We start from the raw sequence: 17,147 nt of genomic DNA, 5'->3' as shown, positions 1-17,147 counted from the left end.
AGGCAATGTGGTTCTTTTTGTAATGGCACCTCTAGTAATGAAACCTCATAAATACAGATATGTGGCAGATCTGACATATTTTTTGGAAATTATATCAAGAAACAACACATTCATCCAGTTATTAGTTAATAGCTGAGTTACATATAGCTCAACACAGTCTTCAACAAAATAACAGGGAAAGTAGTATCTGATTGTTCTAAATAGGACCTTTTCTATGTGTATTCCTCAGAACCTTTGACATTTCCACTTAGCCACACATTTAGCTTTAGTGATGTTGAATTTTCTCATTTTCCAAAATAGGCTAAATTGTTGATAGAGAACCCAGTGTTAACAAAGACATGGTTAGCAGGAATATCTGCAACTGTCTACCTTCTCAGATTAGTGCACTTTAGCGCCATTGTAGGTCTAAAAATGTTAGTGGTGATCAAAGCTTCATGACTAACCTGGAAATTAAAGAGACTTTTTTGTCCGTGATATTTTTAAAAAATATGTTCAAAACAAATTTTCCAACATATCATAGGTGGTACATTTATGCATAGTGACTAACCCCTGTCTATATGTTTCAAGTATTGATTCTACTACACTGAGCTATAGTCAATGTAGTTTGCTAAGAATGATTCTGACTTACCACCACCAAAAATTAGATTTACCAGTAATTAAATTGCTGAACTTTAATATTGTCCATCTGACTTATTGTATTATACATTTAAATGTACTGTACACACTCACACTACAGTTGCAAACACAATTTACGGTACAGTCACATCGGATGTTTTTATATTTCACTAAGTGAAAGTCTATGAATGTGGCACAGCAGCAGTGATTTCATTATTTATAATCATTAATAATTCCACCAAAATGACAGGATCAGTCTTCTTCTTTCATGTTGTCAAAATAAAATACTGTATTTAATGGAAATCTAATGCTAAAAGCTACTGATACAAATACGGTATTCATGATTTGCCCTTTTACACACTGAACACCTCCAATATTTAGACTGACAATAAAGTGATTTTTTGCATGGCTTTATTAGCACAAATTTCACTGTGACTGTGTTGTTGCACTCTGTCAAGATTAGCAACAAGTAAACCCTAGTGTTGGAACAGCACTCTACATGAAACAGTCATTGCATTTCACAAGTAACAGCTGGTAAAATGTTATAACTATGAATATTTAAAATAGAAAGTAATTTGAAATATTTTGTACACTGTGTGAGGACAACCTTGGGTTAGAGAAAAAAGAGTTGACACTATTTTTGTGTGTACCCGGTGAAGATTATTGATTCGAGTTATAACACTGGAATGAGATCATTTGCAAGTGTCCTATACAAAAGAACAGAAAGGAGTTTTATTTTGTGTTTTATGTTTGCTTGCCCACAGAGCCTCTTGTTTACAATCAAACACCCTTAATCGTGTTAAACAAGGAGCAGATTGCTGATGAAGGTAAGATAAATGCTTCATCTAATAACACCAAAGTGCTGTCATAACACTGCAAATACAACAATCCCTATATCGACTTAATCCCTTACAGTACCTGTACATTTTGTGCGGTTAAATCATGTATTATTGATGGTATATTAATGTTGCTATTCAGTATATTCTTGTTGGGTGAGATAGCTGTGAACTTGTTTTGATCAATGTAGGCCTAATGTTAGAACTGTATTTTCATTGATTCAAATAAATATTATCAGTACTGGTGTAATACCAGTAAGGCTCTGTTAAAAGTTAACAAACTTAATAATCAGAAAGTTAGAAAGGTACTTTCCTGGAGCCATAGTCAGAACAAGCAGAGTCCATCTCAAGGACAATTCAGGGGTTATGACATCCTCAAGGGAACATGAATGTGTGTTCCACATTACATCCAATCCTTTCAAATGATATTGAGACATTTCACTCAAAACCTTACATGTAAACCTCTTTGTGGTGTCAGATAAAAAGTCAGGGGATCACCAAAGTTAGTAGGAACCATCTTTTGGAATAAAGTAATTTGTATTCCTCCTCAGGGGACCATGAATATCTGTACAAAATTGCAAAAAACTGCTAAATTACTTTAGACAAAAATGTCTGATTTACCTCATGTAGGAGTCTGGTCACTGTAAAACATTTTCCTTACGTGTACATTCACTTCTTGAAGATGCATACAAATGAATAAACTAATTTAAAAAACATCCACAGCGAGCCCTTCACAGATGTAGCTACTCTTCTCAAGCAAGGCACTGCCAATTTTAACCATAGGTTCAAAAGCTCAGCGAGAGAAACTGACCACAAAATTAAATTCCTTAGAACTTACCAGAGACAACAAGCAAGAAACCTTGGTGTGGTCTCTGTCTCAAAATTAAACTTTAAGCTCAGTGTGGGGTTTGTCATGACATCTACTTTTTAGAACCTCAAACACATTGCTTAAGTGTGACCACTTCTCTCTCTGTGTCACAGTGACACAGAGAGACTATTGCACGCTTTTATATTGAGCAGGCTGAACTACTATAAATCTCTCCTATCTGGTTTACCCAAAAAAGTTATAAATCAGCTATAGCTGATTCAGAACTCTGCGGCCCGAGTGCTGACCATGAGCAGAAGAATAGAACACATCAGACCTATTTTAAAGTCCTTACATTGGTCACTTGTCAGTTTCCGTATTGATTTTTAAATTGTTGTACTTGTTTTTAAAGCACTTCGTGGTCTTGCACCAGCCTATATGTCTCACATGCTTACTGTGTATGAACTAGTATGGCCCCTCAGGTCCTCTGGCAAGTCTCTTTTAATTGATCCAAAGTGCAGGACTAAAACCTTTGGTGAGGCAGCTTTTAGCCTTTATGCTCCAAGCAGCTGGAACAGTCTGCCTGAGTATCTGACAGCAAAAAAAATCTGCCTCTTCAGCCTGGCTTTTGTTTAAGAATGATTTCTATACATTTTAATTTTATTTTATTCACTTATTTTATTGTATTCATGTTGTGAAAATTTTATTTATTTGATCTCTTATTTGATTATTTTTCTTAAACCTGTCGTGTGGAACTTTTACATATAAATGAATGTTCTGTTACATTCAAGCCCTTGCCAAACAAGTTCACACAAAGCTGATAAAGCCTATCACCGCCAGATAAATCTCTCTGTGTTTCACAGTGAGTTTTTAGATCTCATGTCGAGGGCAACATTCCAGTGCAGGAATGTTTGGCCAGCATGACGTTGTTTGGTTAATCGTGGGGCTCTTCTAGACTTTCCAAATGTTATCGGACTGAATGGATCAAATTCTGATAGTGAAACCAGTCATTTCTTGGGGGTTCTGTGAAGCTTAGAACAATTTATCCACTGTTATAGCCCCAACAGTAGGTTACAGCCAGTGTGTACAGACCCTCGGCATACTGGGACACATCCCAGTGGGCTGTCAAAAAATACATTTTTGGGCCAGTGGACCGACCTTTTTACCAGCCCTCTCTGTGTGCCTGCCATTCGGGGTGAGCATGATAACTGCATGCCTGTGTTAGGCCGTATTCAGACCAAATCAGGCTGCAGGGTTGAGCAGAGGTGTGTGGGCATGTTTGTGCTCTAGAATATAACCTCAGTGAAACAATCAGAAAATAACAATTTATTGATCTGATTCATTGGCTTCCTCATTACCAGCACTTCCTCTCTTCATTCATTCTCTAGTTTGCTCAACCACAGCTGCTGTCTCTCTCGCTCGCTGGTGCTCTCAGCTCTCTCTCTCTTTATCTTGTCTTTTTTTTTAAATGATTTGGAAAGCCAACAGAAAAGTCTAACTTTACTTCAATTGTCATCAAACAAAGAGAAAAGTTCTCCCCTCATCCTTATAACGTCTTTGTACTCAGGCAATCACAGCCGAGCGCCCCCCTTTACTCTCACTGCCAGAAGGAGGAGACAGTCCTGCACCCCAGCTTTGAGATTATTATATATTTTTGCCCATCTTATTGATTTTATTTGTCTTTGTTTTGTTTTGTTTTGTCTTTTTAATCTAGTTTAATTTTTTTTAATTTCAAATTTTATTTTATTACATTTTTATCATTTTTATCTCGTTTTGTCTTTTTAATCTATTTTATCTAGTTTTTTAATCTAGTTTTTATCTCCCTTTATTTTATTATTATTAATATTGTTATAGCTTTTAAATCCATTTTATTTTATTACATTCTCATCATTTGCCACTTGCCACTGCCATGTCTACAAAGCCACTCAAATAAATGAGCAGAGATTGCTGTGTCTGAATGATTTTTACCTCCATGTGACTGCGTGTCAGATATCTCCAGTAAAATCTGTCTTGTTCTTGTTTCTGTGCCAGGCTCTGAGACCAAGCTGAACTGCTCAGTTATCTGTGGCTTTAATGTGCGAAAAAACTGTAAGGCTAGCTGGAATGTTAACGGAATCCCTTTCAACAAGGCAGATGGGTACAATCAAGCCATCAACACGTAAGCATAATCAAAAGCAGCACAGTATTCAAAACTCAAATACAGTATATACCAGTGTGTATATGTGTGAAATGCAAAAGGCGGTAGAAATTGTGTCACTATAAAGCTTAAACAAATGTCATGAAAGTCTTAACTAAAGGTGTAAATTCATTCCAATGCTAAAAGCTACTGATTTGGTCAGTGACAATGCTGATTCAGTAAAGTCAGTTCAGTTGGAAGATTCGGTGTTAAAGATTTGTTTGTACAGGTGCTGAACACCTCTAATCTGTACCGAAATTCATGGCAACCCATCCAATAGTTGTTGAGACATTTCGGTCTAAACTTAAAGATCCCCTCCACACATTTATTAAGACATACAAACATACTCTGTTTGGAACAATAATGTGTGTCTGATATGGTTTTTCCAGAAAAAAAGTATAATTACCACATTAAAATCCTTATTATGGCATCTACTCCTTCTCCCTCCAAAATTCCACAATCTATGAATATGCAAATAAAATTCATCTCAAAAGTTTAACTGCTGCACACATGATGTCTCTTACTTCACTGTAAAGTTAATTCCCAGTGTTTGTGCACTGGAGGCTTCAAGTTTCCAAATCACATTTGTGTAAGTTGCATACTGGACCTCGACTGGCTTCCAACCTGGTTGTGATGTCACAAATCATGCTCGTAGGCCTGCCTCTTAAAATCAGATATTCAGTGAGCTCAGAGAAACGTTCCACTTTCAGAACTTTCCCTGTTACTGTGGCCAACTGAATATTTTCAAATTTCACTTCCTATTTCATACATTTTCATGTCTTGCTTCACTGATCCAGTTTATCATTTCATTATCTGTAATCAAAGATAATGATGACATCGATCTTTTTTTGTTAATGAACTAAACTCTGTGTCCTTGTTAAGAGTTGACGAAGAGCCTTCAAAGAAAACCATCTCCACTGCAATCCTGACCATTGAAAGAGTGTCTGCTAAAGATTTCCAGGATGAGTTTAAATGCATTGGCGATGGCTATTATGAGGAGGTGTCTGCCATTTTAACTCTTAAGCAAAGAGGTTAGTGACAGAACACTCATGGGTAAGACTATATCAGGCTTTGGCTACATGGCTAATACCTAGTGGGATCAATCCATTGTTGGTTTTAGTCTTTTTATCAAATTTCTTAACAATAAGAAAAAAGTACACTATCTCCAGCCTAATCCTGAAGTGATACCATACACACATACATTTTCATTATTTGTCTTCCAGAGACAATAATTCCACTGGTCATTGGAGGGATGTGTGCATTCTTCTTGTGTGTGTTCGTGGCCATCATGGTCAAGTGCTTCGCCATCGACCTTGCTCTCCTCTTCAGACCCTACCTCCCACTAAGCCGTCACAATAAAGGTAAAGAAGAAAATGTTTTTTTAAATTTTTTTTTTTTTTTTTTTTGAGGATTTAAAGGTCAAAGGATAGCATTGCAGTTATTTTAAGTCCATACCGAATAAATGGAAAAAAAAAGGTTTATGTTTTCTACCTATTTCACCGTTTGAACTTCCCCAAAAACCACCACCAGCTGTTTTTACATGTCTGTTTGTATACAGATTAGACAAACAAGCTATGTACTTTGGACAGAGCTCAGCTAGCTGTTTCACCCTGCTTCCAATCTTTATGCCATGCTAAGACAATTGCCTCAGGGCTCCAACGCCATACTTCACACAGTCTTAACACAGCACATGTGTGGCTCTTGGTAAGAAAGCAAATAAGTGAATTTCCCAAAATGCTGAACTACTCCTTTGATGGTGCTCTGTGGAAATTTGTTGTAGAGGGAAACGTTCCGTGCTTCACGAAAACTTGGCTGTGTGCATGGGTGCCTCGTTATGTTTTAAAATGGGGGAGCAAACTTAGAGAGTGTGTGTATTTCATATTTGACATTATATTTATAAAAACATTTTGTAGCCTTAAATGGTAGTAGGTTGCAGGCTACCAGGCCATGTTCAAGGCCAAACAAGGACAATCAGCTCATAAATGAAATAGTCTCACAACACATCACCATATGATTTGTATAATTAAACCTGGTTAAACAATGTTAAAGCTGAGGGTTGCTGGTCTCAGTACTCACAAAGCATCTTCAAAGTCTAACAATTGCAACAAAGCACAAATAATATGGACTCACAACAACTATCTAATTCCAATCCCGCCTGTTTATTATACACACAGGTTCTAGTGGGAGCTATTAGCACCACTTGCTGATGTAGTTGTAATGTTATACAGGAATAAATAATCATAACTTCAAAATCAGGTAATTTTAACTTACATTATCTCATATCAATGACTATTTTGATGCACAACTCAGAAGGTGACTTTTGCTCCTCAAGACTTGAAAGGGCCATTTTAGTTGAAACCTTATTGTGAAACCCCCCTTAGAGTAAACTTGTACCTTTCATTTAGCCTGTATGAGAAAATGGGAGAAAAATCATAATAATGAAAACACAACGCAGAGCAGCTGGATGAAAGGAGAGATCATTACATGGAGTGACGCATCCTGATATTTAAAAATAATTTCATCCAAAGTCTGACTGAAACTTAAACTAAAGGAAAGTATTCTGTAGAAGTCTAAATAAGTCACTTTCAACCGCTGGACATTTGACTGTTTGTTAATTCAGGCACTTTAACGCTGTGAGGAAAAGCTCCGCTCTGTCTGTCTGTCTCTCACTGCACAGTCTGCTCCAATCGATCAGAACCAACTCAAAGGGTCCAAAAATGTGTTATTTTTTTATTACTTCTTTTTGTCAGTTGCTAAAAATAGTAAAATGATCATTGATATAAGCTACTTAAATATAATCACCTGATAGCACTGACTGTGTTATTTCAGTTTTAGAAAGACAAAATGTGGGGTAGCAAAACCATAACTTTGCACCCCCTAATTGAATAATGGGGATGCATTTACTCCACTTGCTCCACTTGTTCAGGCGCCTATGGCTGTGTAGATTGATACCAGACTCTGTGCTGTTGCTGGCAGGCTTCCAGCTGTTCAGAGCAGATCGCAATACAGAGCTCTCTGGCAAAATGAACGGTGGACGTATTTGTTTTTATACTAACAGTGGCTGGTGTAAAGATGTGACAGTGACTCTGCAGCACTGTTCTTCTGTTCTGGACACTTTTTCATCAACTGTAAACCCTTCTACTCACCCCATGAGTTTGTCCAGAGAAGAGAACAATTTAGATCACTGTTGCACTACAATCAGCAGTTCCTATCACACCATCCCCTGCGCTGCATTGGGCCACTTTGTCCACACCATAGTCCACCTGATTCCTGCATTCAGGCAGAAATTAAAACTCTATAAACCTATTGTGAGCACATCCAAAAAGTGGACCAGTGAAGCTACGGAGGATCTCCAAACATATGTGGACTGTACTGACTGGGTTGTTTTCAGGACTGCTACCAACAGTCTGGGTGAATAGCTACATAGAGGCTGTGACGTCATACATCAGTTTCCATGAGGACAGCTGTGTACTGTCACGCATCAGGGTTAGTTAAAGTAAGACAAACCCTGGTTTACAGCTAAAGTCAGACAGCCAAGGTTGGAAAAGGAAGAAGTGTTTAGGAGTGGGGACAAGAACCGGTTTAAAGAGGCTAAATACAAGTTTAGCAAGGCGGTGAGACATGCTAAACGTCTGTTCTCTGAGAAGCTTCAACAGCAGTTCTCAGAAAACTATTTGGCTATCTGAAAGGGCCTCAGACAGATCAACGGCTACAAACCGAAAGCCGTCCACTTCACTAATAACTTGCACCTGGAAAATGACCTTAATGACTTTTACTGTCGATTTGAAAGACAATCGGACAAACCCCCATGACTCCATCAGCCAGCTACAGACCACCAGCTCCTCCTCCCCCACCCCAGCAGGGGCCCGGGCCTCTCCATCACTGCCCACCTCAGAGGTCTCCTCCTTTCCTACCACAATGACAACTCTCTCCACCCTGGAGATGGTTGTTAACAGGCGGTTCAAGAGACAGAACGCCCTCAAAGCAGCTGGACCAGACTTTGTCCCTCCCTCCACCCTGAAGCACTGTAGCGATCAGCTGTCTCCAGCGTTCACAGACATTTTTAACACCTCACTAGAGACATGCCATTTACCAGCCTGCTTCAAGACCTCCACCATCCTCCCTGTCCCCAAAAAACCACAGAGCTCAACAACTACAGACCCATCACCCTGACCTCTGTGGTAATGAAGTCTTCACAGACCCACTCTTGGATCCCTGCAGTTCACCAACAGAGCCAACAACCCAGGACCTCACGTGGGAGCAGAATATCAGCAGCCTCACCAAGAAGGCTCAGCAGAGGAATTACTTCCTGTGGCAGCTGAAGAAGTTCAACCTGCCAAAGTCAGTGATGGTGGACTTCTACACCATCATCATTGAGTCCATCCTCACCTCTATCACCATCTGGTACGCTGCTGCAAGGGCCAGGGACAAGGACAGACTGCAGAGTATCATCCGCTGTGCCGAAAAGGTGATCAGCGGCATTCTGCCATCCCTCCAGGACCTGCATGTCTCCAGGACCCTGAGGTAAGCAGGAAAGATCATGCCCAACCCCTCCCACCCTGGACATAATCTTTTTGAAAAACTCCCCTGCCGCAAGAGGTTGAGGTCTGTCAAGACCAAAACCTCACGCCACAAGAACAGTTTTTTCCATCTGCAGCTGGCCTCATCAACAAGGCCTAGGACCCCCACTGACATGGACTCTATCCCACCCATGGATATTACATGTTATATCATGTTATATTACATGTTGATCTTTGATCTAACATGGTGCGTTACATTAACACAACCTGTATTACTTATTACTATTGATTGCGCACTGCATTTAAGCAATATTACATGAGAGGGTGTGCTTTACCATCATTGTTTGCACGACAGTGATGCGGTCAGGAACGAGGCGCCAGTCGTCTACCCAGAAATGACTGTTGTTGTTAGTGCAACATCACGGTCTGTAGTTCTAATTAATGGCGGAGTAATATTTTTAGTGATGAGGCTTTTTTCATTTGAGCACGGCTTAGTGTGCTGTCATGCTGATTTGAGTATGTTCTAAATGTCTAGTTGACCAATCAAATTGCTTGGTCGGAACTACGTGTTGTATAAATACTGTTTATTCCTGGTCAATATTTTGTACATATCATCTCTTTCTCTTCTATTTAAAACTTAAACCTGTAACAGCTCTTCTCACTTAGAATATATTTTACATATTTTTTACTGTAAAGCCTTTCTTTTTTTATTATTTAGGATTACTTAATTTTGTGTATATTTTGACTGTTATGTACCACAACAACACCCAGGCAAATTCCTGTATGTGCAAACCTACTTGGCAATAAACCTGATTCTGATTCTGATTTTTTTTAAAAAGACAAGTAATGTTTTTATCCTTGAGGCCTAAGAAACATGTTGAGCAAATTTTCTTCCACATAAAACTTTACAAAGTGAATTTTTGTAATATTTTAAAAATGTGCATTGTCTTATACTTTACTGCCATTGCTGGTGCATTGCAGCATTTCATTGTGCATGACCACAATGAAACTGTTGATCAATAGCATGTAACTGACACCAGAAATGTAAATAGTGATTGTGGGCGTGCATGTGTGTCCTTGTGTGCATGCATGATAGACAGAAAAACAGGGACCTCCATAGCACTACTAGTGGTCAGAAACTCCAGAGGGCACCTTTAATATGTCTGTTTCAAACCTGCCTCCTGACAGAAAGTTGAACTAATCAATCAGTAGATATGCAGGGCTGCACAACATATTTTTTGCGAAGTGTAAGTTTCTGTGACCTACAATTATGTATAGTGCTCTTGTGGATCTGCAGGGATATTTATCTTCACAGGAGCATAGTTTCATATATGTTCTTTTTTTCTTTTCTTTTTTTGAATGTTACTCATTGGGTTTCTTAACCGAAATTCTTTCTCACAAATCAGTGAACATATTACTGATCTTCTGGCTGTAGTTTTGCAACCCCACTTCAATCACATTGCTTTGATTTAAGCTTCGAAACACCCAGATGAGAGAGTTTGAATTAAGTCCAAACAAAACAAATAACAGTTTCACTGTAATTCTCTATTTTTCCAGGAACTTTACGCTCACATTTAGGTTTCAAAATGTTCATGCGCCCTATAATTCGAAAGGACTATTTTCAGCACTGTAATTGTATGATGACAATTCACATTCACCAACAGCAGATTGCAGGGTGTGATGACAAGGTTGCAGTGGGTCATAATGATCACAAGGGAAAAAAACCCCTATATTTCAAAAGTTAACTGAACTGAAGTTTGTACACAACCATGTATTTCACAGATGCAAAGTCGTTCGATGCCTACGTGGTCTACCAGATGCAGAGTGGAGACAATGTCACTGAGGACACACTCTGCAAGTTTGTCACAAAGATTTTGCCCTCTGTGCTCGAGGAAAAGTGCGGCTATCGACTTTTCATCCATGGGAGGGATGACATACCTGGGGAAGGTGAGTTAATATTATTTGGATACACGGGCTCCAATATATGACTTCTTCAAAACACAATCTGAAGTGACACTGTGATTAATTTCATCCGCAAGGTCTGCATTACTAATCCTGGGAAAAATACTTTTTGGCTGTGTCCACCAAGACTCTTGTTCAAATATTTTGAATAAGACTAAGACTAAGTCATAAGAATTAATGATATCATATAAATATACTGTACATCATATGATATCATATGACATCGTCATTGTGTTTTGTTTTGTTTTTTTGGTTTAGATTGTGATTTCAATTAAAAAAAACCAGAAAAACCAGAAAAACAATCTTTGAAACCTCTCGGAAAGTGTCCTTTACAACACTGGAGCATTTTTGTGATGGAACAAGCCTTAGCAACCATTTTCAGAAACAATACAAACTAGCTCTCTGTCTGACCCCACAGACCATCTGGAGCTGGTGGAGGACCGTATGAAGCAGAGCAGGAGACTGATGGTTATCCTCACCCCTGGTTCAGGATCAGGGATGGGGGTCACAGACAAACGCCCCACCTCGCCCCAAAACCCAGTAGTAGGAGGGTTTGACTGGCAGGTAAAAGTCTTACAAATGCAGATTAAAAAATTAAAACAGTTTGTTAAAACAGTTTAGGCAAGATGGATGGTTTGATTCCCAGCTCTTCCTGTCAAAGTGCCGAAGTGTCCTTGAGCAAAACACTGAACCCCAAGTTGCTCCAGTTGCATGAAAGCTCCGCTGCTATTGGTGTGTGAGTGTGTGTGTGTGTGTGAATGAGAGGCAAACATTGTAAAGCGCTTTGTCCGTTACGGTAAAAAGGCGCTATATAAGTGCTCCACTTATGATCCATTTACCATTTAAAATGACTTGGCGATAAATAGGGATATTTATTTATAACACTACAGCTACAAGAACTAAACACTACAACTACAACATTTTACAAACAAGACACAAGAGGGAAAGGAGAAACTGGTACATAAGGCCATGACTAGTGAATGATTCAAATGAATGATGCCGACTTATCTATTGTATAGTTAGTATGAGAGACCTGAAAAACAGATGAGATGACTGTTACCTGAGAAGCAGCGAGTCAAATCAATGATACAACAGCTTAGTTCTGAATTGCCAGTTGGGGGTTACAAATTATGAAAGCACCAGGGTTTAAGCAAGTTGATGAAGGTTTTGTAGAAATTGTTGTGTATGGTCTGGAGAGTGAGAAGTTTGGGAATATCACTGATGTCTTGTTGGCCAGCATTCCTGGGGGGTTGAAGAAAGAGCTGGTGCTGTTGTTTGAGGGTTTGTACTGTCTGCATTCAAAACATGAGGGGAATTTCCCCTACATACATACACTGAATATTGTTACTTTGAGATCTGTGAGAGCAGAATGTTGCATCATTAAATGTATTATGAGCTGTTAGTATACACATTTTGTCTGATTTCTGCCTTAAGTTGTGTCTATAAAAATAAAATTTAGATTATCATTACATGATTATCTGTAGATTAATTTGCATAAAAAGTAATGACTGCACCAGAAAATTATGATTTGTTATCTTAAGATTCTGAGATTATCAAGTTGTAATCATGTAATCATAATTAAGTCATATTTTAAGAAAACTGGGCTAAAAGAAAAAATGATGAGGTGTCATTGATATTACAGGCTTCAATACTAGCTTTGCTGCTACTACTATTGCCAAATAATTCTTTGATACTGCTTGATATTTCTTTGATATTAAGCATTCAATGAGTAATAAATTGCTATTGATCATTTTCCAGCTGGGGCTTCACCATGCGCTGTTCCAGAGGGAAATGAATGTGATTCTGATCCAGCTGGGGGACACAGGGCCACAGGGATACACACACCTTCCCCCTGGCTTGCAGCACCTGATTCGCAGTAGCGCCCCCCTTAGGTGGCCAGAGGGTTCGAGGGGTGCTGCTGCATGGAACTCGCGCTTTTGGAAGAGAGTGCGATACCTGATGCCTGCCAAGCCAGCCTCAAAATCTCCAAAGTCTGCTATTATCTGAAACCCTTATGGACTGACACCAGTCCCATAACACCCTTTACACAGATGTGTGAAGAAAATCACAGGTGTCAATTGTATGTATACAGAATGTCAGTATAACGCAGATAAGATCCAGAGAGATATGAGAGTTTAGTTTCAAAATTATGTTTATTTATCCATAAAATAATTAACATTTCAGTGCTCACACCCAACCTACATACCCACAAGATAATGTAAAATAAAAACACATAGAAAGTGTAAAATAAACATAACATAAAAAAACATACAACATAATGTACTCAACAGAAGGTATAACCATAAAAATGTTAAAATTCACTGATGTTTGAGTAATCTCTTCAGGAAGAAAGAGATAAAACACAGTTTAGTGTATATCTGTATGTAGCAGATATGAAAGACGTCCTCAGTATTTTGAAATGAACAGTGAATTACTTGAGCTTTTTTATGCACTATAAACAGTGTTTACACCTATGACATGATCCATGTAGTCACTCAGTGTGAACCAGATCACTCCCAAATACTTATGATGATCCACAAGTTTGACCACAGAACCCTGTGCATATCATCACATGACCAGCCTCAGGTTTATCTTTGTGAAAATTTTGCAGATTCTGATTTTCTTTCTTTATAAGAATTACACAAGATTTTGGGGGATTTTTGGACTTAAAGGTATAACAAATTGTGAGCTTTGTGTCATCTTCACTCACACTTAAGAACTTCCACACCAACAACATGTTGTGTGTGTGTGTGGCTACACTGTCTTTGCCGCAGCTGCCACTGTATGTGTGATGTGTATTATAGTATGGCTATGATTGAAAAATTTGACCGGCAAAAAATCTTACATATATGAGACAAATCTGCCAGTCACCGATAGCTGATCAGCTGAAACCCAGCCGTTTTAGATCAGTGGACAATTCATCAGTGCATCTCTAATTCATATAGCTAATATCTTATGCCAAATTAGAAGGGCCTGTTACAAAAAAAACTAACAAAAACAAACAAACAAAAAAAACGTATACTTCTTTATCATTTAACAAGTCTGAGTCCTCATCTCCAACGTCAGAGTCCGAATGCAGTCAATACTTGAGTCATCAGTGCTCAAGTCCAAGTCGAGTCACAAGTCCTGAAAATCAGTTCTGGACTCGAGTACTACAACACTGCACTGCAGTGTACATTATTAAAAGAAACAATTATCCAGTCTTTTTCTTGAGGAGGACATTGGGTATTGCCTGTCAACTGAATGTGTCTGCTGCAATAGATAGGCGAGGTGTAGAATACCTGTACTATAGTCATCAGTCAGACCTGCATGCATTCTTTCCAGCTGCTCTCCTTTGTAATGCACAATGAAATGAAATACTGTATCAGGGCCATAGCTGCCATTGAAGACATTGATGTCATGGTGTCTGCATTTCTGGAAAATTACGCTTTTTAACAACTTTTTTAGAAAGATTAATATAAAAAAATATAAGTAAAAGTGTATATATATATATATATAAGGAATATGAACAATTTTAGTGAGAGGTGTACACTGGGAGACTTTGCACTGGTGACTTTAACATTTGTAAAATCCTGGCTACAGCAACATGGAAAAGAAATACTGTTAATCAGCTGATGACAAGCTGTTGGAGAGCCATATTTTAAGATGATGATTATTTTCTGTTGTGGTTTTATTTTCCACCAGGTTCTGAATCTGTTGGTGGCTTTTGGATCATAACAAAGGCTACAGCTAAGAAAGTATGTACAGCTGTGATAAAGATTCAAGACTGTCAGTAGCTCAGACTACAGTCTTTAATGTAATCCTGCTTTTCCTCCGGTAGATTATATAGATAATTCTGCAAAATTTTGCATTTTCTGATGGTTTCATGACCACTGTTCAAGGTGCTGATCCTGGGACCTCCAGTGATATGGGAGCTGTCCAGGGTTTTCACAGGCAGGACTCTCACTGCTATCAGTGAGATGATACAGCCTTTATTTTAGGAAGCGCATCTGTTCTTGTTTGTTTATTGTGTTGTTTCCCTGCACCACTGATATTTTCATTTAATCTCGTCAACTTTGTGCTGATATCAGAGTTCTGCTGTCACTAGCTTGTACTGATGTGAAGTTGACTCCTGAATGTAGACGTCATTTATATTCTGTGACCATTTGTGTGGTTTTATTTTCAAATGAATGTGTCAGAGGTGCAGATTCTTTGAAATCTAGCATCTATGTATAGTCTGATTATGTAATTAATAGTGTGTATATATGCTCTATTGAGGGTTGTTCTGTAAAATTTGAAGATAACTGCTGGCTCTTCCGGTTTTTGAAGATCATACACAATAAGCTACTACAAGGAGTAATAAAAGTCCCCAAATATATAAGAATATAAATCAATATAAAATAAACCAATGTAACCAATTTTTTTTTTTTTTTTTAATTTTGGGGTCATTCTTTTTTCTAGAAGACTAGCTATATTTGTTATTTATTTAAAATTTGACAATAAAATCAATTTCTGTGACAAACATCTGCTTATGAATAAAAAAACATACCACAGCACTATTGAAGTTGCTCATGATTTTTTTTGCTCTCTTCATATTATCAAGGTAAAGTCATTTTTCAAAAAAAATATAGATTAATATCAGCCAGATCTGTATTGTATTGTATTGTATTTGTTGCAGAAGGTAGTGACATTTATGAGTTTGACGTTGATAAAAAAAAAAAGTAGAAAAGTGTCTTCTTTAGTACTAGAAATTAGCACTTGTAACTTGCATCCATCAATTTTGCCACAACAGAATAAGGATTTTGCAATGCTTGTTGGGGGAATCAGTAATATTATAGACATATTTATAGGAAGCATTCTTTGTTCCAGCCCACATCATTCAGCAATTAATGAACTTCTGTAGAATTTACATTTTGGGGATATTCTTAGCCTATAAACGCCTGTTTAATGTATCTGTTGTTAGAGATTTGATCTAGTAGGGGGAGACAAATTTTCTAATTTAATTTCTGACATCTATTCAGTCTCTATTTAAAAGGTAACACTGAAAAAACTACAAATTGTTCATACACTATTTTCTTACTTTTAAATCAAATTGCAGTTGCAGTAGACAAGCATTTCCCTACTGTGCCATTTATACAATACAGGCATTCCACCACTGATAACATCTGCATTATATTACTATAATGCCCTATGTGGTAGAAAGTTGTGCACAAAGCACCTCTGGTCAAAAGCGCTTGCTGAAAGTATTCACAATGATGAATAAATAAATCCAGATCTCGTGGTATTTTTCCAGAATAGTGCTACCTACATGGAATAAAGCCCCAGACTGACTTCTGAGTACCCAGACATCTTTTAAGTATTACTGCAAAGTCTACAGTATGTCCTCCTTACTATGAAAAAGAATACATTTATTCAGTTTATGAGATTTTATCCTCCAAATAAATTTCAGGAAAGATTGGTTTACTTGTTTTAGTATGACAATGCTGCACTGATTAACCTGGAAAAGTCCTCAGTTTAAGATTAAAAAAAAAAAACTTCAAAATCTACAGGCCTACAGAATTTTATTATAGCCTACTGTGTACATTATACCTCACTACATCATTTAACCTATAACAAAACTGAAAAAAGTAAATGCCAAAAGTCTGCTTGAGGTCCCTTGTGGACTTGATGAATCGTGGATTTGGACAGTCGCAGCACGCAGACTGACGTCCGGACGAGAGACAGTTTGCACTGTGGACAGATGCAGGTTGTGGTCGCTAGGTGGAGGCAGTCAGGCAGGTAACAGATGGAAATGTTCACTGCCCTGCTTTACCTTATTTACTCACACACACGCACGCACGCACGCACACACACACACGTGCAGCAAAGACGTGATCGTGAGCTTTTTGAAACGAAATGAAAGTACTGCTTTACTGTCCGTTTTGTTCGGTTGGTTTCTTGGTGTGTTATGGAGGAATAATTCAGGACCGGATGGATGCCATGTGCTAGTAAATGATGACCTGACATTCCTCTCTCTCTTTATTTCATACCTGAAAACCTAAATGAATGCCACAAAATAACGCATGTCAGAGGGAAACTTAAACAATTAGCTCTTTAGTTAGTTAGTTCTTCTTACAGGAGTATTATATAGGATGTAAAAAGCATGATAAAGTAGACTGTAATCAAACTTACTAGTTTAATACTTAAAATCTTGTAGAAATATCTGCCTCAGCAAATATGAGCTCCGTGCAAAAGCATGTCTGAGTGTTGTAGAC

At 38.1% G+C, this 17,147-nt stretch overlaps 1 protein-coding gene across 3 annotated transcripts in view; it reads left to right on the top strand.

Moving 5' to 3' along the window:
• Window positions 1–15,449, top strand: part of LOC137193145 (interleukin-1 receptor type 1-like) — a 36,147-nt gene extending 20,698 nt beyond the window's left edge. For all 3 annotated transcript variants that reach the window (XM_067604376.1, XM_067604375.1, XM_067604377.1), the window contains exons 6-12: window positions 1,380–1,442; window positions 4,288–4,414; window positions 5,315–5,463; window positions 5,656–5,793; window positions 10,735–10,899; window positions 11,333–11,478; window positions 12,673–15,449. In XM_067604376.1, the coding sequence (XP_067460477.1) occupies window positions 1,380–1,442; window positions 4,288–4,414; window positions 5,315–5,463; window positions 5,656–5,793; window positions 10,735–10,899; window positions 11,333–11,478; window positions 12,673–12,921 (1,037 nt within the window). In that variant the 3' untranslated portion in view covers window positions 12,922–15,449. The remainder of the gene's footprint in view (window positions 1–1,379; window positions 1,443–4,287; window positions 4,415–5,314; window positions 5,464–5,655; window positions 5,794–10,734; window positions 10,900–11,332; window positions 11,479–12,672) is intronic.
• Window positions 15,450–17,147: the final 1,698 nt, after the last annotated feature.

This window comes from Thunnus thynnus, chromosome 11, assembly GCF_963924715.1.
Source record: "Thunnus thynnus chromosome 11, fThuThy2.1, whole genome shotgun sequence".
NCBI lineage: Eukaryota > Metazoa > Chordata > Actinopteri > Scombriformes > Scombridae > Thunnus > Thunnus thynnus.
Note: the sequence above shows the minus strand (reverse complement) of the source record. Positions and strands in the feature narration are given on the sequence as shown.